Source organism: Fukomys damarensis, unplaced genomic scaffold, assembly GCF_012274545.1.
Source record: "Fukomys damarensis isolate Sample0158 unplaced genomic scaffold, DMR_v1.0_HiC HiC_scaffold_1, whole genome shotgun sequence".
In the NCBI taxonomy this organism is placed as follows: domain Eukaryota; kingdom Metazoa; phylum Chordata; class Mammalia; order Rodentia; family Bathyergidae; genus Fukomys; species Fukomys damarensis.
In genome coordinates, this window is record NW_022900913.1 from 10,264,670 (window position 1) to 10,288,706 (window position 24,037).

At 40.6% G+C, this 24,037-nt stretch overlaps 1 protein-coding gene across 1 annotated transcript in view; it reads right to left on the reverse strand.

Moving 5' to 3' along the window:
- The window catches only part of Dnah5 (dynein axonemal heavy chain 5), a 316,139-nt gene that overhangs the window by 197,079 nt on the left and 95,023 nt on the right, over window positions 1–24,037 (reverse strand). Inside the window, 5 exon segments of the mRNA XM_019208553.2 lie at window positions 2,534–2,679; window positions 8,312–8,483; window positions 13,244–13,450; window positions 14,253–14,574; window positions 15,083–15,168. Of these exon segments, the coding sequence (XP_019064098.1) occupies window positions 2,534–2,679; window positions 8,312–8,483; window positions 13,244–13,450; window positions 14,253–14,574; window positions 15,083–15,168 (933 nt within the window).

Genomic DNA, 24,037 nt, shown 5'->3' on the forward strand with positions numbered 1-24,037 from the left:
GTGGTGGTGCACGCCTGTAATCCCAGCACTCGGCAGGCTGAGGCAGGAGGATCGCTGTGAGAGCGAGACCAGCCTGGGCTACACAGTGAGTTCCAGGTCAGTCTCAACTACAGAGTGAGATCCTGTCTCAAAAAACCAAGAAAGAAAGAGAGAAAGAGAGAAAGGAAAAGAAAAGAAAGACAGAAAGGAAAATGGTATGTAAAATGGTGACTATAACTGCCATATAACAACATGAAAACTATTTTGTAAAGAAATGTTAACTGGGAGAAAAAACTACTATTCAAAACCTGGGCAGTGTATATGTAATAAGAATCACAACTTTAGGAGGCATAAAATACATAAAAATCGTAACAGTGGAGTTAAAATTGATTAAAATGCTATTTTTTATTTTAACAATATTCTAAAGTTTACTTTAAATTTTTAAAAACTTCATGTTTATAAATCAATAGAGCCATCTGATCGCTGAGACAGGGAGGGGATTTTTAAAATCAGCAGGAAGCACAAGAGGAGATGGCAGGTCTACCTACAGTCAGTGAATCTGGGGGGCAGAAATGGCTGAAACACAGATTAAATTTGTCATATAATAATAATGTAATATAAACTTGTTTCCATATGACAAAGAAAGCCTGCAATTTCCTCCTTGGAGTCATTGCTGCTGAGGCTGATCTACGGCTGGTGTCTGCAGCTCAGATTTCAAGAGGGTTCCACTGCTGCCTACCTGATAAAGGTGCTCTAAGTGCCTCTCCCAAGGAGGTTAATTATCACAGTGATGCATGCATACCAGTGTTTACAGCAGAACGATTCATAAAGCTCAATCCTGGAAGCAGCGAACATACTTATCTACAGGTGAATGGATATAGAAAATATGGTATCTATACAAAATGGAATACTACTAAGCTATAAAGAAGGATACATTCAAGATATGTATAGGAAAATGGATGCATCTGAAAAATACAATGTTGAGTGAAATAAATCAGATACACAAGCTTCAGTATCTTATGGGTCTCTCCCTTGAATATGGCAAAGTACAAACAAAGAGCAAAATTAAGGAGGGACCTAAGGAAACAAAGTGACATATCTCTTACAAGTGGGAAGAGGTCTAGAAACCTAGGGCAAGGGTTGGATGAGGGGGAAGTACGCAGAACTAGTACACCCCATGTACAGGGACCTAACGAACTCAATTAATGTGAGCAGTACATGTTGTAAACATGACCTAAGAATAACAATAACAAGGATGCAAACGGGGAGAGGAGATTTAGAGTTGCAGGGAGGGAGGTCAGTGGGAAGGGGATGAAAATGAAACTGTGTTACATGCGTGTGCCGGCCCCTCAGGATGAACGTGGGGCTGGGGATTTAGCTCGGGGCCACCTCGCCTGCCTGGTAAGAGCAAGGTCCTGAGTTTGATTCTCCAGGACCCTCCCCCCCAAAAAAAGATGAACGTAAACTTCATGCACTGCAAACATGTACTAGCAAAACTAAAACTAAAATTTAAAAAAGGTGCTCGCTGTGTCTAAACCTCCTGTATGGACCCCGTGGCTTACACCGACGCTTGCTCTCCTCTCTACTTCCAGAATTTTTCAAACTGGGAAAAGTGCACCAGTGGGGCTAACCCAATCAAACAATGACAGCACTGAGGACGGGCTGTGCCCGACACGAACTCTGCACGCAGCTTGCAGGTATGTGAGCTCCACAGAAGCCCTCATGAGAGACGGGACTCATAGGACGCTCTGGGGGGAGCCCCGGGCTCCCCGTCTTCCTCTGTCACTGTGTCTCAGTAGTAAGCATGCCTCAACCCTGTGCTCAGCTATTTGCTAGGGACCATGAGGCCTCCCTTTGGGGTGCTCTTGGAGACCCCTGATGCACCACATTAAAATTTAATGGAGGGCCGGGGATTTAGCTCAGTGGTTCCAGCGCCTGCCTTGCAAGTACAAGGACCTGAGTTCGATCCCCGGTACCAAAAAATAAATAAATAAATAAATAAAATTTGATGGAGAACTCAGACCCTTATTTTAATGTTAGGAGGAAGTAGAGGGATTTACACATACTGCCTTGGCCATACACAGTTTGAACTCAGACCCTGCCTTCCCCAAGGCTCCTAGACATGGCTCTAGAGCCCTGTACCAGGAAACCCCAGTTTGGAAACACTGCTCTACACAATTCTAACGAGGAAATCCTAACCAGAAGCTGTTTGAAACAAGTTTTATGAAATTCATCCTGGCTTACTAGAAGCTCTTCTGTAAAGTAGCCTTTATTCTTCATAAAATACAGAAACACTAGAAATGCGTCCCTGCGGTAATTTCCCTCCCACTGATCTGAAAAGCTCAGGTTCGCTCCTCCTCAGTACCTGCTCACATACATTTCTCTTCATTTTCAAATCATTGTCAGAAGCTTCTGCATGCGAATCGCATCTATCAGGGAGCAATCATAAGTAGACGGCAGCAAACCTAATTCATGCTGTGGAAAAGCGCCCTTTACAGAAAAATTAATCATAAAAATTTTTTTTTCAACAAAAAAATATCAATCTTCTAATGACCTTTGTCATTTGGAGAAACTCTTCACAGGCGAGTGGCTCCTCCCTGGGGAGCTGACAGAGGGGAAGGCTGCTCATTTCCTCCAGGACGGCATCGATGCGGAACTCAATCAAATCGCTGACCCGGTGAAGCAGCAGCTCTAGGTCCTCTTTGGAAACACACAAGTGAATAGAAGAGATCGAGTAAAGCATTTCTCACACAGACACACACACACACACACACACACACACACACACGCGCGCGCGCGCAACTAAATGGCAGTAGTAACATCAAAATGGATGTTACTCTCTGTTTACTTATTCTCTCTGTCTCACTGCCTCTCTGTCTCTCTCTCTATCTCTCATTGAGAACTGAGCCCAGGGCTTTGCATGTACTAGATAAAGGCTGCTACCTCCCCAGTCCTTTCTATTTTATTTTCAGACAGGGTCTCCTAAAGCAGCACAGGTTGGACTTGAACTTCTGGTCCTCTTGCTGCAGCCTCCTGCATGGCTGAGATTCCAGGTGTGTGTCACTGCACACATCATACTTTAAATTTTCTAGCTCTCCCCTATCTGGTTCTAACTCATCTTCCCAGGAAGCTTTCTTTGGCTGGGGAAATTCCTTCCTCCCACACTGCTGTTACATATGAGCATCTTTCCATCTCTGCATAGGCCATACAACTATTCTTATGTCTTATTTCCTTTGAGAATTCATTTTCCATCCTTGCTTCTTCATCATTCATCTCAGTGCCTACTGCATGGTGGACTCAAAAATACTGCTGATGGGAAATTGCTCTGATTTTTCTTTTATGTTACTATCGTTGGATACATTTCTTTGCTAAGGTAATATTGAATACTAAGCTCCATGGATGAAGAGATCATTTCTGAAGAAAACTAACAACAATTCTACATCAAAAGTTGGAAGGAGTCAAGGGATATGCACCCAAGAAGTAATACCTTTTCCAGCAAGCACCACACTGTATAATCTCTCTTTTTCTATAGTACTTTCCCCTACAACACAAAGTTGAAACTGAAGAGAGAAAAGTCAGTGTTATATACCCACTATGTATCAGAGATACAAACACTGCCTTACATATCTTTACTTCATATAGAATAGATGCCTAACAGTTTTCAAACATTTCTAAGCTAATCATAAAAGAGGCTACTTAAGACACCAAGCAGCTCTTCCTGGTAAGCTTATTCATTAGTAAAAGAGAGCCAACACTTAAGTATGTGTACTCAATAAAATCCATTGTTATTTGTACCTAATTCCTTAAAGCATCTTTAAGGACATGTGTGGCAAGATTAAAGAATCATCCCTCAAGGATGTCCACATTCTAATCCCCTAAAATGTTACTTTATATGCCACAAAGGATGGGGCAGGTGTATTATGGTTCTTGAGATGTGGAAATTGTTCTGGAAAATCCAAGTGAGCCCAATATAGTCATACGGGTCCACATAAGAGGAATGAAGGAAGGTTCAAAGCAGACAGAGAAGAATATGACCATGGAAGAGAGGGGCAGAGAGAAAGAGGACAGAGGAGGCTATGCTGCCAGAACTGAAGATGGGGGCCCACTCCCCAGTATGTGGAGACAGCTCTGCAAAGAATTCTTCCTTGGGATTCCAGAAGGAACCATCCCTGGAGACACCTTGGTCTTAACCCCAGAAGACTAATTTTTGGTTTCTGAAGTCTATAATTGTCTTTTCACTAAACTCATGAAAATTCATTATAGCAACAATAAAAAAAAACACATACATAGAATATGTAAAACCTGTCTGTGGAAGTTCTGTTTGTTATTTTTGAAGAATTATGAATACTCTGCTAAATGCATGATACAAATAACCAGCTGTAAACAGAAAGGTTGGCTCACTTTGTCCAAAAAGGAATCCAACTGTTCTTGAGACTTAACAGAAATTTATCTTCCAAAGAAACACAATCTTTTTATTCAGCTTTTTATTTAAATTACAGAAAGAAAAATAAGATACAAGAACTAAGTAGAGTTTCTTCAGAAACTATCTCCTTGTCTCCAGCTAACACGCTAATAAAACATCCAAATTGCTAGCATTCTAATCTTAATAACCCTCTGGGGAGAATATTACAAATACCTACTGTGATAGCCTATTTTAATTTGATTGTGACAATCCTCACAATGGAGTTTTTATATATTTTATAAATGCCTCCTCAGAGACTTTTAGCCAATTTCCTCTTGTTTTATTTCCTGGGGAGATGTATTCTGGAAAAATATTGGCTTCAAAGCAAAGAAACTGAGTTCTAAACCTGTCCTTGTTGCTTATATCTATGCAATATTAGCAGTCTTTTTTGTGGGGGGGGTTGGTTTTTTGAGACAGGGTGTCACTACATAGTGGAGACTGACCTGGAACTCACTATGTAGCCCAGGCTGGTCTCCAACTCACAGAGATCCTCCTGCCTCAGCCTCCTGAGTGCTGGGATTACAGGCATGCACCACCACACCCGGCTAACATTGGCAATCTTTTATCATCTCTGGATCATAGCTTCCAACCTTTAAACTGATGGCCTTCTTTAAGACTGTTTCCACAATGTTCTTCACCCCAATAATACTATGATTATCTAATAATGCATTTAAATGATTCTACCTTCAAATTATAATGAGCTTTAAATACACTTCAGTCATATCCAAAGGCCCCTTTATAATTTGTCTTTGAATCCAGACCCCAATCTATCAAGCAGTAGGAAGAGGGTAGTTTTTTATAGTAACTCCTATAGTTCTATTTCCTGTCTTATCAACACATTACTAGAACTTCTGAAATATACTTGATTGTGTAACACCTAAGTTATTCAGAACGTGCAGAGAAATCTATTGCTAAGCCAAGATCTTAACAGATCATGTTATGAATAAACTAGGTTCTACTTCTGTAGCGCCAAGCACCAGATCAGCAGAAAGATCTCAGGAAGACAGAAAAAAATAACAGAGAAAGAGAGAGCAGACATAAAGCATCATGAGAGGTCTGTGGGATGGAAGCTCAGGAAGAAGTGGACCAGAAATGAATTCATAAGATCAGGGGACTAGAATGGAGTGTCCCAGCAATGAGAAAGTGACAAAGAAATTGGCACTGTGGTCACAGTTATTGGTTTGACTTAGACTTGACCACATGGTTCAAAAGAGGGAACTGGTTCACAGGAGGAGTTTAGGAATGGTTTAGGGATGCTGGCTTGAGAAGCCATAGACTGCTATAAGCTTAGTTTCATGGGAGATTCTTGTCAGCAATCAGAAGATCAAAATGAGGCTAGCAATATAGAAAGCAAAGACTAGACTCAGGAGGTTTCAGTTAGGAACAAGGACTCCACTGGCAGTCAGACTGCAGTCCAAATATGTTATCCTCTGGCAGAAAATGTGTCTGTATCATGCCCATGTCCTGAGACTCTGCAAGAGTATGAGATTAAGGACAGCAGCACCCCAGTGTTCAATCTATGGCATGGATACTACTTGCAGCTTTTTTCCAAATTCATAATGAAAACCAAGAACAAATGGCAGAGTTGAATAATTTGAGAAGTTTCCAGTTTCACCAGAAAGGAAGCACCTGCAAAGTTAGGTCAAAGGACTGCATAGTTGCTGGAAAAGTTAGCATTAACAAGAAAACAAATACTTTGTATTAGGACAATAGGAAAAATGGCTTTAGGGCATCTCAGGAATCATGAAGACCCTACCTTTCCCCGGTTCAAGGGTAGAAAATTATAGTTTTCACTTGAGAAGAGAGTCCCTGGGCCTCTTGCTCCAGAAGGACTGACTAAGAAAGTGGTTCCCCAGGATTCATTTCTCAGTGCTCAGCCATCCAGGCTTTCCTGAGTAGGAAAGCCACAGGCAGTAAGTGGAGCCACCACAAGAGAGGCCATGAGAGTTATAACCAGAAATTCTATATGGCAGGACTGCCAAACCATTTAGAGTTCAAATCTCAACCCATCTTGCCCCCAGCGCTGGTAATGGAGCTACTGGAATTAACGTTTGCCCCACTGTTTCAGACTTACTTTGGTCCAATTTCTTTCTATCCCATCTTCCCTTTTAGAATGGGAATATTTACTCTGTGCCTTTTATTTTTTTAACTTGTGCTCATATTAAGAGTTTGCCTTGGGCCAGGGATTTAGCTCAGTGGTTCTGCCACCTGCCTCACAAGTGCAAGGACCAGAGTTTGATCCCCATTAGCAAAGAAAAAAAGGAGTTTGCCTTTAGTCTCAGAGGAGACTTTAGACTTGGACTTTTCAGTAATACTTAAAGTGTTAAAACTTTGGCAATTCTTAGAAACTGATTAAATGCATTTTGGGTAATGAGATGGGCATTATTCAGTTGAGGGCCAGGGGAAGAATGCAATGGTTTAGATTTAGAATGTCCCTAAAAGGTTCATGTGTTCAGAGGTGAGGTTTCAGAAGATGACTGGACGGTACAGGGGCTATACTCATCAATGCATTAATCCACTGAAGAGTTCAGAGTTGAATGTGCGTTAGAAGGGGCGGGTGTGATCAAAAGATGGGATCTGGAAGGCATATCTCCCTCCTATTTCCTTCTTTCTCTCTCTGTTTCCTGGCTTCCGTGACTTGAGAAGCTTTTTATTTGCCACGTCCCTCTGCCATGCTATTTCTGCCTTGGATCCAGCTCACCACAGACTGGAACTGTGAACCAAAATAAACCTCTTCTTTTAAGTTGTGGGTGGTAGATATTGTGTCTCAGCAACAGGAATGTGATTAAGACAACATCCAACTGAGTAGTGCAAAACAACTGAAGAAAAAGCCTAATTTTAAAGCTCTTTGTAGACAATGTGGGGAGAAAATGAAACTGGATAAAACCACTACAAGACAGCCAAAATAAAGAGTCACAGATCCAACTGTCAACACAGCAGACAGAGGTTGTAGGAAGAAGTGGGAATGGGGGAAAGAGAAAAGGACTTCTCCTGATGATTAAAAAATAGGCTAGGGCCGGGATTTAGCTCAGTGGTTCTGCTGCCTGTCTTGCAAGCACAAGGACCCGAATTTGGCCACGAAGAGGAAAAGATTGATGCCACTAGGCAGAACAGGTGAATGGAAATATCTAAGTCTTTCAAGGGGAAAAAAAACTTTCCATTATTGTGTTCCAAACTGCCCACCACAAAGATATATAAGGGGATAATACATTCTCCCAGAAGGGCAGCAAGGAACTCTGGGAGATGCGTCAGGAAGAGGTCCCCTTCAGAGGTCCTATGGACACTGGCTCTAAGCTGAGGTTCTGAAAAGTGCTCCAGAAGCGAAAATGTCCTACTACTTAATGCACATTCCCCACATGGATCTGAGCTCAATCTTCTTCTATGAAGTTACCTTATACACTTTGGGAAATCCTATTTTATGGAATATACTGCCTTACATATCTTTTCAAGAGTTTTATATCCCTCATTTGGGAAAAATAATGTTTTTTTGAAATTTTGCCCAATTACATCTTGTTTCTTTGCACTCTGTACCATCCAAATTTCTGTACCTGAAAAATTAGGGTTTCAAAATACACTTACTGACTAGTATAGGAAGTCGAATGCTTCTAAGGATTCTTTAAATTCTAATGTCTCACAGTAAAAATAAATTAAAATGTGTAGTTAATCTCTGGAGATAAAATTAAACAGTTACTATTTACACATTCCAGGAAACTACTGAATTTGTATACTTTTGGACAATTCTTAATGGAATAGCTTAAGAGTGATATTTATTTAATTACCTATCTCACTGTATCAATAAGAAATTATACAACAAATATTAAAAACTCAGCCTATAAATTTGAGGAATAACCACCATATGAACAGACTTACTGATCTTTGCAAAAGTGTTTTCTAAATACGACTCAATATTCAGCGATGTCCAGGTCAGGGCAGCCAAGCCAGGCTGGAGGGCTTCATCCACTTTAGCCAAATGAGGGACCATCAGTTGCTCAATAGTAGCAGGTATTTTTGACTTCACTCTCTGGTATTCAGCCAGCATCATCTGTAAGGAAATGGGGTTAAATAATCCATTAATACCCCACTTTTAAGATCGAGTCACATCATTGTATGTCAAAGAATTACTTTTATTTAAGGTTAAACTCTAAGGCACTAATAATCTGGCAGGTAGAATGGTAAAAACAAAATAACAGAAAACAAAGGCTGTTTCTGTAATTATGAAATCCTACTCCAATAAGTTGTAACTGTAGATGAAGAAGAAAAAATTAAGAGTCAGAGCTTCTCAGGTCCTTCTTAACCTAAAAGGGGAGAAAAGGTTTAAAATCAAGTCATTTCGGATAAGTTTTCTAAACCATGTGAAGCCATGGTAACAGTGCCTTCCCCTCTGCAGCACAAGGTTCATTCTTCCACTTCTGCACATAGGTACAACACACACTCATCATCAGAAGTGTCTGGGTCCCCACAGCCCACTGCTGGAATTACAGACCAAATCTTGATGCAAGACTCAAAGCACACAGGGAGAGTCCCGGAGCCAGTGTTGATTTTAACAAGTGCTGTAGCTTTAAATATTATCCATATGCCAAAAATAAACACCTTCTGTCTCCAGTGCAAATCTCACTCCAAGGTCTAGATTCACATAGACCAACAGCCGACTTAGTAATAGACATCTCCAGCCTTCACATGTTCACATCTGAAAGTCTGCTCTTCCCTCAAAATTTTCTCTGCCCACAGCAGTCTCCAAGTTGGCTAATGCAACTCCACCCTTCTGGCGCACTAGCCAAAACTCAGAGTCATCTTTGAGTCCATTCTTTCACTTTCGTGTGGAATGCATGGTTCTCTATTGAAAAGAGATCCGGGATCCAATCTGCTTATCATATGCACTGCTACCACCATCTCAGACTTTCACTTGAATTATTGGAATGATCTACCTTGTGTCCCTGCTTTCACTCATGCCCCGTACACTGTAGACTTAACTTAGCTGCAAGAGTGAACCTTGCAAAATGTTAAGTCAGATTATGTTACTCCTCTGCTCACATGGCTGCATGGCCCCATGTGACTCAGAGCTACGAGTCTGTGTTCAGAGACTCTGAGAGGTTGCTGGTCTACCCAACATTATTCCCATTACTCCTCTGCTCTGTCTCCAACCACCTTCCCCCCACTTACCTGCCCTCGTAGCTTCCATGCTGATTCACAGCCTCAGGGCCTTCGGGCCTCCTTCAAATAATTTCTCAAATGGCACCTTCTCAGTAGGCCTAGTTAAGACTAAGTCAGCACCTTATATTCTATGCTCCATTCTATTTTTTTTTCCATAACAGGTATTACTTTATCCCAATACACTATTGAATTTACCTATTTAAAATATTCATTGCTTATTTTCTGTCTTACCCACATAGCATACAGATAGTTCCTGATATAAAATAGTGTCAAAATGAAAGATGATCAGTAGAAATTTAGAGTCATTTGAATTTTTTAGTGTTGATCTTTTCCCAGGCTGACAATATCTGATATGGAACATGCTCAAGGTGCTGAGAGCTGCAATGAGCCAGAGATCCAGGCAGCCACAGAGTCATGAGGTGAACAACCAAAACCCTACAGTCTGTGATGCTTCCAGCATATTTGATACATATATTCAATAAACCACATGAGCTATTCAACACTTTATTATAAAAATAGGCTTCGTGTTAGATGCTTTTGCCCAACTGTAGGCTAATGGAAGTGGTCCAATCACATTTAAAGTAGGTAAAGCGAGGCTATGATGCTCAGTAAATTAGATGTGCTAAATGCATTTTTGACTTCAGATATTTTTAATTTAATAATGTAGCCACCGATACACAACCCTGTACTAAGAACGGCCCTTATCTGCTTTGTTCTAGTGCCTAACGCTGTAGCTGGAACACAGGAGTTGACTGATCAATGTTTCTCTTATTAATTAGCTGCTATCAGAGGGAGTATTTATGATCCAAAATTATATATTTTGGTTCCCCACTAAGATTTAGTTATTGTGAAGAGTTTGCCTCTATGTTAGTATTTTTAAATAGTTTGACAGTACTTCTACCTTTAAGGGTAACTCGCTGATAATAATCTTTAACTATAAGAAAGTAACTTTAACGTGTTTTAAATACAATTGTTTTAAGCCTGTAATTGCCATGCAAATAATAGCATTGCTTTGATATTAGATCAATAATTCCTAAAATGTCTCTTTGGAATACTAAGTCCAAGAGGGCTCATAATAAAAATGATCATTGCATGGATACATTTGAAAAAAACCTATCTACTTTTGGACAGCTACAATTAATGTTAATAATTCTGACAAAACTGCCCTAAGGGTATAAGAAGTCCTAAAGAGCTTTGAGAATTTTTTTAAATACAACATTCCTCAAATGGTCTTTATAATCCTTTCTTCATATAGTATTTTTCCTCAATTTTTATTATGCCTTTTCAATTTCCGGGAAAGCTACTAGAAGAAAACCTAAATTTGATAGTTCCATTAGCAGCTAGTTACACGATTCCTAAAACTTTTATCCTCATTACCTATTTTTCAATGTCTATCACTTATTGTACCTGAAAAACGGGTCTCAGAATTCTCCCCTACAGGCTTTCTACTTCTCGCCTTTAATCCTTTAACCCCAAGAGGTATATTCATTCATTTTACAAATGAGAAATCAAGGCTTAGAAGGTAAAGTAATTTACTCAAAGATAATTGTTTGAATCTGAATCAAATAGGTTTCAGAATCTCTACTCTTCACTCTTACCCTGTGCTGGCTCATCCCTTCTGGTTTCAACTCTCTTCCGAGCTCTCAGCTCCCCTGTGGAAAGGTCAAAAGCCCGGAAACTGTTAAATATCCAGCACTCTGCCTCTCTGGGGGGACTTCAGGTCATCCCCCAAAGACGCAAAGATCTGCTCTTACCAGTCATTGATGTCGAGGAGGAGCATTTAATTCCCTAAATCCCCGAGAAACAATAAATATTGATGAGATGATAATTTACATGTTCAAATTGGCACTACAACTGTGGTGGCTTTAAAATACTTTTGCCCTTCCTCTCTCCCCATAGGTCTGGGTCTCTGTGCCCTCCCTAAAATGGAAGTGATCAGGAGGGAACAGCAGAAGAGATGCTACAAGACGCTCCAGGCTGTCGTAACGGTCATGTGGCCCCCTCCTTGTTCACTGTCTCACTTGCTCCTGAAATTTTACGAGCCTGAGGCCCCCTCGGTGAGCTTCACATATGGATGCTCCAGTCCACAGTCCAATGGAATGCACCGTTCACGTCTCACTCATATTCTTTAACCACAGAACCATGAGATATCATGCAATGTTACATCTGGGAGTGTGTGCTGTCTGCAGCGGATAACTGAAATGACAACTCTGTGCATAAAATGGCCATTAGCAATTTTATAGTCATGTGAATCTGATTTATTAGTAATAATGTTTTCTTTGCAAATATGTAGCTTGATTAATTAATTTTGCTGAAAAGCAAGAATATAAAAGAAAATTCCAACATGCTAACTAGGACTCTTTGAGTCCACATTTGTAGAATGTCTGTCCATTGCCAAGGTTAACTTATTATTATAGTATGAAATAGGGGAAAGACAAGTCTAGCTTCTGGTCCTAATTTAGCCATTTAGCGACAAGATCTTGGATAAGTCATTTAACCTCTCTGAGCCTCAATTTTTGTGATCTATAAAAAAGATTCTGTCCCACTTACCTAACACAGTGGTGAAAAAGACAAAATTAAATAATGAGCATGAAAATGGCTTATAATGTAAAGCTTTATGCAAGTGCATGGCCTCAGTGTTAATATATGATGTTAACCACTACGGTATTTTAATAATGGTGTCCATGTTGTCAGATACCATGGCTGTGGTTCTCATCCTCTGGGAAGCAACAACTATCTCGAGTGACCATCACCACCTCTATGAGGTTTTCCTTACCCTCAGCTTCCTTGACATTTGGATTCATCCCACCCTAAAAGCCAGTTCTTCTTTTTATTTGCATATTTTCCTCTTCCATCAGACCAGACAATACTGGAGCTCACTCCACGTTTGGTCCAGTGGCCCTCTACTCTCCTCTGTCTATATTCTCTCCATAAGAATTCTCATCCAGATCAACAACATTAAGTAGAAACTATATTCTGCTGTCAAAAGTTTGCCTCCAACTTTTCCTGCTCCATGAACTCCAGACTTACATATGAAGCAGCATGGATAGCATCTCCACTTAGACATCAGCGGATGATCTTGTACTTAGAAAGAAACTACTGATTTCCACCAAAATAAACTAGCTGACCACTGCCATCTTCAGAAATGAGACTTACCATCAGGGCCACTGCACATGATTATGCAACCCACACAGAAAGGCATAGCAGCCCCTTCAGTTAGCCATAATCTCCCTTTTAACCTGCTGGTTGACATCACTCTCAATTTCTCTGATCACCTCTGCCATTTTAGCTCCAGCTTCCACCATCTCCAAGGTAGACCAACACAACAGCCCACAAACTGGCTTCCCATTGACACTCTGCCTTCATTTTCCACACAGCAACAAGGACGATTTTAATTATAAATGGTACCATGGCTTTTTCTCCAATTCAAAATCCTCCCTTGGTACACTGAAAATCAGACCCCAACTTCCACTGTTGGAAAGTCATAAAGTCAGAAGGGCTGGGTGCCGTCGACACTGCAGCCTCGTGGCAGGGCCCCTGTCCTTCACTCCTCCCCTGCAGGAGTCCTGGCCACTTTCTGTCATTCCGTATAACACATCCCAGGTTCTTTACACGCACTATCCAGGAAGAGGAAAAATAAAATCACTGTACCTTCATGTTGCTGAAGTTCTTTTTGTATATATGCCGTTTCTGGAAGAGGGCAGCTGCAAATGGTGAGACTTCCAGTCCCATTTGTGACATGCACTCTGTTTCTCTAAATAAGATGAATATCTGAGGATCAAAGTTCACAAACAATTCCCCTGTGTCTGGAGCCTTCACCAATAAAGAAGCCTCAAGACCCACGTGAATGCCTTCGATCTGTAGGAAGAAGTCAGTATCTTTACTATCAGAAAGCTCAATGCGTACACAGAGTATCTCACTCAACCATTTCTGGTAATCAGGATCATTAACTGCCCTTGCAGGGATTTGAGCTTCATAAGTTACAGACACTGGGATCACTCGCTTTCCTAAGTTCACATGCAGGAAATGGACTGCGGTTAACGATGATGATACTGCACAGTAAGTCAATAAAATGTTTTATTCATGACCCTCGCCCTTGATAGACAAGTGGACACTGCAGAAGTCGAGACTACTCAAAGGCCTTAGCTCCCTGATAACTTTAGTTACATTCCCAATACAAGTTTCACAGAGCCTACCAACCTCAGTTTTCAACGAATACAGCTATGGAGCTGTGCCTTCCTGACCATCTAGAAGAACATACAAGCATTGGTAGGGTCCGATTAGACAGAGACAGAGATACTGGTGTTTACTGACACATTCCAGATCCCACTGAATTTTAGAAAGGAAGAAGCTTAACCAATAGGAGGGAAACCAATAAACAGGATTTCCTCATTGAGGAATTTTTAAATTAAATAAAAATAATTTTCTGTTACCTCGCTTAAGACTTTTGTCATAATTAATGATTTAAAATTAATAATTATTTCCCTCGGTGAGCAGATTTTAACACGGCTCAACATTAAAATTAGCTAGATTGAACTGAATGAGTTACCAAGTACCTGTAAATGCAACGTCCTACAGGCAAGTCCCTGACTAATGTTAGAGAGGGAACCCCACTGGGTGGATAATGGGGACCTCTTGCAGAGCATCCTTAGGAACTCACCTGTTGAAGCCATGCCCTGTGGTAAAGAACCTCGAACTCCAGGAGGACCCTGGCCACCCTGTTGTAACTGCGAATTATGGGCTTCGCCTCGGGCATCCTCAGCACCATCGGGTGCTGCTGGAATTGCTGCATGGGTTGCTGGATCCTGTGGAAGAGCTGGCGAGCCCACAAGATCTTCCCAGCGATGGGAGGCTGATCTCGAGCCAGAGGAGGGTCATATTTCTGCTTCATGTACAGCTTTGAAATCATATCAATGTCGGCCCCATAGTTCTCAAGGACCAGCCAGTATCTCTCATCAATATCCAGATTAGGTATACTCAATCTGATTAAAATGCAAAGTAGCAAAAGGTCTGGGTTAATGGAAAGTTATTAACTAACCTTATTTATGAGCACTGATTTTAAGACACGCTAATGGAAGAGAATGAGAGTGCAGCATATGAAAAGAATCAAAATGGTACCAACTGTACTGCGTACTTAAAAGTACCAATAAACTCAATAAGATTTAAAAAAAAGAATCAAAATGCTATCAATTCTTATGGTGTTGGCAAAACTAGGGGAAAAATTGTTTTAATTACTGAAATATTAGACAGTATTGCTGCGGCAGTCACAAGAAACTTCAAAGCTGAGACCATGCTCTATTTGTAGAAATAAAGCAAATCCTTGATCTTTCAAAGAGGTAATCCTCCTAAACCTCTGAAAAAAACTACAACTTTGTGACTCAGGCTGTCAAGAGGCTTTTCTTTGATTAGACTATGAAACAACAATAATAATAATAAACTATGTTCATATTATCCCAATTTAGAAAACGGAACTTAGAAACTTATTTTTACCTTTCAAATTTTTTTAACAGACTTAGAGCTTGATTTGTGTCTTGAATCTTTTCAAATGTAACATCCATGAACTTCTGTAAGTCATTCTATAATGGAATAAAACTTGATCATGAACAATAAAGTAACACTGAGAATTCTTTATTCAGCAATAAGAGAAAATAGCTCCCCATGTTCTGCAAATATCTAATATAGAAAAGAGAATATAATAGAAAAATTACTGAGCTTAAAAGAAAAATAAATGCTCAGAAGGAAAAATAAAGAGAGAACGGAAAACCAGAGGATTGCCGAGTTACGCCACACTGGTCATGCATCCTAGCCAGTCAAAGGGCCCTGGTAGAGTCTGGGGTTGGGTCAGAGTTGGGACCACAGCTGTGCAGTCCTCACACTCTTGACAACCCACAGACATCCAGGAGCCACAAAGTGCTGCCCAGTGCTTGCAAAGGAAATGAAGCAAGTCTGGAGACCTGCAGTGAGGCTTGCCACCTTCCCAGAGCTGTGAATAGGGAGAAAAAACCATCCTAGGACAAGGTTCGCATCCTTTCTGTCAAGGACCACAGTAAATATCTTCAGCTTGGTGAGACACAGGTCTCCTTCCCAACTGCTCTCCTCTGTCACTATAGTACAAGGCAGCTACAGACAATGTCCAAACCGGCAGGGCAGGACTTGCACTTTGGTATGGTTTGCCGACCCCTGCCCTAGAGCAACTAAGGCCCTACATGTACCACATGGAGATGAGGGGTACAAGTGAATATTGCACACTACAGGCAAAGGATCACCCAGGAAACCATAAATAAATGTTAGTCTGAAAATGTAAAACCATTAGGCCTGCAATAGAAGCAATGCAAAGCCACCATACAGAAATGCTTCCAAAGCCACAAGATTCCCCAGGGACTACACAAATGACTCCAAATGATAATAAGCCCAAATGCGACTCAGAACCACAAGAGCAAGTGATCTTTGACAATGAAGCAGTAGGATGGACAAATGGAATCATGATCCGAGTCCTAGCAACGATGGAACAGTCTGAAAGAGACTATAAAGCAAGCAGATTTAAAATTGCTAAACGGCCAGGGATTTAGCTCAGTGGTGCTGCCACCTGCCTTGCAAGCACAAGGATCCAAGTTCAATCCCTGGTACCAAAAATTAATTAATTAATTAATTTAATTAAATTGCTAAACAGCACAAAAGAAACAAACAGGATAATATGAAACATAAAGAATTCACTTTTAAAAGCAAAACTTACACATAGAAAGGAGAAAGTTATTGCAATTAATAGACAAAGGAAACAAAACACATACACCTTAAGATAAAATTAGGAAATTGTAGGAGAGTGCTAAAAGAAATCACTCAAAATGTGTTGAAGGAATAAAGAAAGGGAAAATGCAGTATAAAAGTATAACCAAAACAGAAGTGAGAAAAAGGAGGGCTAATGTATGTCTACCAGAAGTCCTGGGAAAAGGGACTAAATACAAAGTCATGGTGAGTGCTGCTGCCGAGGACCAGGTAATGGGGAGGTGGGGAGGCTTCAGTCAAAAAAGTGGGACACGGAACGCTAGCAGGAAGTGTGACAAAGTCCAACCTGTGCAGTGCAGTCGTTTGTGAGATGAGTGAAAATTGATTTATGAGAGATGAAATTTGGGCCCATGTTTATGAACCTGACACCAAAATTTAGGGTTCTCCATGGAAATCACCCAGTTCTTGTGCAAATAAAAGTATGTCAGTCAAGATCCAGTACCAAGGTGATGTTGACTTTGATTCTGACCTTGATGGAATTGTGTCAGCTGAATTTGAACACAGGACCACTACAGTGAATTCTGAATAATATAAGGACTTATTAGAGCATTTAAGAAATGATTTGCATGGAAAACAACTTGAAACATGGGCAAATGGTTTCACTCACCTTCATGACAATGTTTCCTGTCACACATAACTCTAATAGGGGGCAATTTCTGTCAAATAAAAACATATGGTACAGCGTTGTCCATCTTATTTGTTGGATCTGAGCCCATGTGAATTCTGGCTCTCCCGCCAAATCAAAATGTTTTGAATCAATTCAGGACACCAAGGCAGCCATGATATATATGCTCACCCATGTTTATAGCAGCACAGTTTGTAATGGCTAAAATTTGGAAACAGCCCAATTGCCCATCAACTGGAGATGGGATAAAGAAGATGTGGTGTTTTTATTAAAATGGAGTACTACTCAGCCATAAAGAATGAGAAACTAGAGAGATTTATAGCTAAGTGGATGAACACTGGAGCCATACTCTTAACTGAAATTAATAAGACACACATACATGTAAATACCAAATAGTTTTTCTGGTATGAAAAACTAAAAGTGCAAATAAGGATCAAAATGTATAATTGTTATTGTGTAATAGGAAGAAAAGGTCTAAAAGAGTAGAGGAAGTGGGAGGGGCAGGGGAAAGGGAAAAAATATGTGAAAAGGAAAAACATGGAAACAAAGTCTTTGAAAATAGGGAAGGGTTGAGGGGATGAAAGGAGGACAGGGGAATGGGGAAAAAAATAAGAACCAAGACCTGTCATGTAAAGATACAAGATCCCAATGATAATGTAACTGTGCTGTACACTTAACATGTACCAATACACTTAATAAGGATTTTTTAAAAAGATGTTCACAAATGAGGACTTCCAGAACTGCTTCAGAAAAGGGCAAAAATGAAGGCTAAGTGTGTTCAAAGGGAGGGGGGGTCTTTGAGGGGCATCAATGGCAATGTACCTTTCAGTGTAATACTGCTTGTTATTTACACATTCACCATATTTGTTGGTCACACAAGTATTTCAAATAGCAACTGAAAATTTCCCACAATTAAAAAAAGAAAAAATTTAAATCATCAAATGAATGAAGCATAACAAATTATTTTGTTTGTTTGTTTGTTTGTTTTTTGGTACCAGGATTGAACTCGGGTCTTTGCGCTTGCAAGGCAGGCCACCCAACCACTGAGCTAAATCCCCAGCCAAAGCATAACAAATTCTAAGCAAGCAAATTTTTTAAATCACCCCTGAAACCCACACTGAGATGTTGAAGAGGAATAGAATAGTGATATTAAAAGCAATGAGGAAAGCTGGGCATAGGAGCACACTCCTGTAATCCCAGCACTCAGGAGGCTGAGGCAGGAGGATCACTATGAGTTCAAGGCCAGCCTGGGCTACAGACTGACTTCCAGGTCAGTCTCAACTACATAGTGAGACCCTGTCTCAAAAAACCAAAATAAGTAAATAAATAAATAAAGCAATGAGAGAGAGAGGCTAAATTAAAATATCCATTAGGAAATAGATGACAAATATCTAGTGGGGGCAATAGATGTCAAAAGTCAATTTAAAAAGAAAAAAGATTTTCTAAGAGTTAACAGAAAGAAACTTGAAACTAAAATTACATATGAAACCAAACCAGTGCTGGGCGTGGTGGCTCACACCTGTAATCCCAGCACTTGGGAGGCTGAGGCAGGAGGATCACTATGAATTCGAGATGAGCCTGGGCTACATAGTAAATTCCAGGTCAGTCTCAACTACGCAGTGAGACCCTGTCTCAAAAAACCAAACAAACAAAAACAGACCAGTGTTAAAGTTCAAAGCAACTTTGTAGGTATTTTGGGGCTAAGGCAGAAAGCACTGACCAGTAAAAGACCCTTGATATAATAACCACTGGAGGATATATCTAAGGAAGGTTGGGGGGAGGGCAAGAGGCGGCAGGGAGCCAGGAAATCTGTTACCACGTTGTTAATTCTAAATAACTACTAATAACAACAACAGCAAGAGGCTTGGAAAATTTAAAAGCAACGTGAAATTAAAATGTAAGATAGCAATAGTGTGGGAACCGGAGGTAGATAGAAATATCAATTAATTTTAAACTTTCTTAAGCCACGTATGTGTTAAACCCACTAAAAATATGCATAGATACTACTGCTTCCAAACTAATGGAAAAGAAATAAAAGGGATAATAAAAAATAACAAAACATAAAAAGGAAGCTATTTTAAGAAAACATACTTAAAACATAGTTACAAAAGAGTAGAAAGTAAAAGAAGGAGATAATGTTGTAGGCGATACTAAAAGAAAGTTGAAGCCGCAATACAAATAACACACAAAATTGGTGACAGGGCAGAGAGAGTCCCTGGAGATGGAAATGCTCGGTTTATTGCTAATGAGAATAGCTCTCCTGGAAGATGCAGCAGCTTTGAGCCTACAAGCGTTCCACCAATTGAATCCATGCATATATTTATACTATAAAACACACCTGACTTGGTCACGGGTCCTCAGAGCCAATACATCAAAGCAATCAAACAAATGGTCAGTATACCGGTGCACCTATTAGAATGGCCAAAATCCAGAAAACTACAAACATCACATGCTGACAAAGATGTGTAGCAACAAGAACTCTGTTCTTCTTCACTGCTGGTGAGGATGTGAAATGATACAGCCTCACTGAAGGAAAGCGTGGTGGGTTCTTAGGAAACAAAATATTTATCCTGCATGATCCAGAGATCATGTTCCTTGGTATTTACCCAAAAGAGGAAAAAAAGCTTACATCCACAGGAAAACATGCATAATAAATTTATAGTTGCCAAAACTTGAAGGCAACCGTGCCAACTTTGAGTAAGTGAGCGGACAAAGCTGAGGAACTTCACAACTAAATAACAGAATACTTGGTTGTGCTAAAAAAAGATGCACGCGATAAGCCAGAAACATAGAAGAAATGTAAATGCACATTACTAAGTGCACGAGGTCGATCTGAAGAGGCCACCCGGGCATGCTTCCAACTGTGTGACGTCCTAGAAATGACAAGTAGGGGACTGTGAAAAGACTGGTGGTTGTCGGGAGTCAGGGGTATCACAAACATAACGGTAGCCAGAGGAGGGGGGCACAAATGGGTACAGAACAGAGAAGTGGGGGACGGTGAAAATAGTTGGCATGATGCCAGAAGAGTGGATGTATATCACTGAGCATCCACCCAAAGCAACGGAAGGGACAACACTAACAGTGACCCTTACTGCGCATAAGGGACTTCAGATGACAACAGTGGGTCCCTGAGGTGTCATCAGCTATACGACATGTACGCTCTGAGATGGAATGTTGGTAATGAAGGAGCTAATGCATATGAGGAACTGCTAGAGTCAGAGATCTCCGGTAAATCTCCGTACCTTCCCCTCAACTTTTCTGACAGCCTAACCCTGCTCTGGAAAGCACCTTGATTCTTAAATGATTTTAAAAAGATATAAAATACTTCATCACCCCCTGGAAGCCTGATGTGATAACACAGAAAGAGCCCAAGTCCTAACTGGAAACATAGAACTGTTTTCAAGCACACATAGAACATTTTGTGCTGGGTGTGGTGGCACACTCCTGTAATCCCAGCACTCAGGAGGCTGAGGCAGGAGGATCACTGTGAGTTCAAGACCAGCCTGGGCTACATAGTGAGTTCCAGGTCAGTCTCAACTACATAGTGAGACCCTGCCTCAAAAAAAACCAAAAAAAAAAGAACATTTGCAAAATTTAACTCTGAACTATACCACAGAGGACACCTCAGGAACATCAAAACATGAATATAATGTGCTCCACATACCCACATCCAAATATAATAAAAATTTAAATCAACAGTAAAAGAAGAGGCCAGCTGGGTTCAAGGGTTGTCAGACATCTGGGAGACCCCAGAAACGTCCCTGGCACCATAAGGAATTCTTTAACAAGAGACAATAAACTATAATAGACAAGCAAGAATTTAATGCTTTTAAATGATACATGAGTAAAACAACAAAGCATAATGCAAATATGTAGTATTATAAACTGAATGACAGCATACGCCCTGCACATTAAAAGTTGGGAGAATGGCAATATCAGCAATCATGATCCTTAGTATAAACGACATGGGGTTTCATGCATCTATTAGAAAATAAAAGAAAGGGCTAGGATTTAGCTCAGTGGTTCCACTGCGTGCTTTGCAAGTGCAAGGTCCCAAGTTCAATCCCCAGTAGCAAGAAAAAAAAAAGGAAGAAAGAATAAAAGAAAAATTGACATAAAATAAAAGAAAAATTAACTCTAAAGAGTTGAGTAAAGGTGAAAATAACAACAATCTAAATCCAACAGGGGAAATTTTTTAAAGGAAAATGTAATAAAATTAAAAACAAAGAAATCAGGGAAAAACACTTAAAGGTGCTTTTTTGAAAGAAGAGATAATAATAAACTTTGGTAAGACTGACCAAGGGAAAGGAGAGGCAAATTTACACTCAAAATACCTAGAAAATGAAAGTCTAGTAAAGTGACATTAATCGAACATTAGATTTGTTTTAAAAGCAATAAAGACAAAATGCACTACAAAAGTTAGGGCTTATAGATCAAAGTTTAAAGAAATACTTCCTTCAGAGAGCATATAAATGTTAATAATGCCACGTGGATGGCCAAGTGACATTTATACCACATTAACTATGGGCACTGCCACCCCAATGCAACAGAAACATGATTAGCCTCAGCATTTTCATTGAAAAAAATATACATCCCTAGCGATATCACTGTCTATTCAAATGTCATCCTCTGTATGCAACACTTAAAAGGTGAAATGATAAAAAAAATTTAAAAATCTCCTGCCTTCAGGAAACTTCCACTGGGTGTGGGACGGGGTCAGGAAGGAGATGCGGTGAAGGGCAGTGCTATCTGTCAATGGTGAGAGGACACCTCTTTCCTGAAGCCTGTTTTCCAGTGTTCTTTATGCCTTCTCCTAGGAGACTCACACATCTTAAACTATCATAAAATTTTGCCCATCCTTCCTAAAACAAACAAACAAAAAAAAACTGCACCAAAAATACTAAGCATGATTAACTGTTTGCTTCAAGATTCAGTGTGTTTACCATTAAAATCTGAATTGGGTTAAACAAAAGTTTTTCAAATGTGCTTTATTATTTTCTATTTCTTGCTCCAAGGTGAAGACCCACACAATTCCTCTTGTCCCTGCCAGACAGAAGTTTGGAGGCTATACAAATTTAAAGAGACCACTAATTGATGCAGCATGAAAATGTGAAAACCAGTTGATGTGCAGTAAGAATTAGTACCAAGATAGAGCCAGTTGCAGACAATGTTCAATCGGAAGCCATCTGGCAAAACAAGCAGGGAGCAGAATTCAGGGTCTCCTGGAAACACCAGCGTGCAAGAAGACAGATCTGGCCCAGGGGAAGCTCAATGCTTCCTGCCTCCACAAACCCTATGACAATATGTCACGGCCTTAAGTCCTTCCTGGTACTTGTACTGAAAGTATACTTTACTCATTCAGATTTTTACTTTTATCAACACCTATTCGCAACACATAATGACTGCACCCATCATGGGGAGTAGGGACATGTACATAAGACATCTTAATTCTTTTCACTTCCCCTTTCCTGTCCCTCTCTGCCCCTTCCCTCCATCTCTTAGTCCCTTTCCCATTTGCAAAAGAGCTATCTCCCTGTTCCTTGTTATGTATCTTTATTTTTCCTCCTTGACTTACTTAAGTTATTTAAAATGATGGTATATCTCTTGCAAAGGTAATATCTGAGGAATCAGAAAATTTCCCTGAAATGGAAAACTGTTTAGTTAGCATACCTAAATAAACATCTAAGTGTTTCCCTACACCAGGAATCTCTATGCACAAACTGCAGAATGAGAGTAGCTGGAACCCTTCCTCCTCTGCCCCACAGACGTTAGCAAATCTTTACTGCACCCACACACAAGGGTCTGCTCTTCCTTTCTCTCCCACTACACAACTTCACAACAGCCTAGGCTAAGCTCTCTGGGAACTTAAAAGACCCGGAGTTAGTTTTCTTTTCTCTCAGAGCCTGAGATCCAGGCTAAGACCTGTAAGAAGCGTACCTAACTTGTAGGGAATGGGCAATGGAACCATCACACCAGGGTTCCTAGAGTTCTAAGGTCTCAGCTCCTGCTTCATCTTCCTTTTGTCCAGTCTGGTGCCCCCCGCCAGAGTCCCTCCCTTCACTGAGCAGTTTGTTCTTTCACCTGCTGGAGTCTGAGCTACTAAGCTTTAAAAGCCCACTTGTGTGCCGTGGGCGCCAGCACGATCCCAAGTTGGATAGGAGTGTGGCTTCTGGTCCACTCCAGAGTAAAGCTCTGGTCACAGTCCTGACTCAAACCCCTCCGAGACCTCCGACCCCCAAATCTCACTTGAGACGCCACAGCTGTGGAATCTCCACACAGCTTCTCCCCAAATCTCATTGCATCCACCCACTCCATCCAGAATCCTGGGAAGGTGAGTAACCTGCCCCAGCTTTATAGAGAGGAAGGCTGAATCCACAAAAGTGGGAATTTAAAGGAGAGGCCATGGAATGATCAGTTAAAGAAAACAGAATCGAGAAATGGATAAAGAAGTCAAAGGAACACTAGTTGGCAAATCCAATTCAGAAGTGGACCATTTGGGGGGCAGAGGACAAAATCAATAAGTGCTAACCTTAGTAAAGGAAAAGGAAAGGCAAAGGGAAACTTGCTTAAAAGCCAAGCTATAGAACATGATGAAATAATAATTTTAGTAGTACAAGAAGTAAGCACAGGTGTAGAAGGGTCTCACTAAGGTGCTAAATTACCCAGGTTGAGCTCAAATTTACAATCCCGCCTCAGCCTCCCAGATTGTGGGGACCATAGGGATGACAGGTATGCATTATCACACCCAACCAACACAGGCATCTTCCTGGCAGGGAGCACAGCCTTTTCTGGGAAGCCCTTCCTGATGCCAGTCAAGCAGAAATATGGATTATTTTGTCCTCTGTTCACTTCCTATCGTGAGGGCTGGGGTAGCAATGATCAGATCCCAGGCATGTTTTGCAGATCTGTCCTCCCTGCGAGTTTCTGTAGGACTTGTACTATGTCCTCTTATCTTTGAATCTTCCTCCTGACATACTGGCAGAATTCTATTTTTATAACTAGTCATTTGAGCCCCTATTCGCCCTTTTAGATGCTGT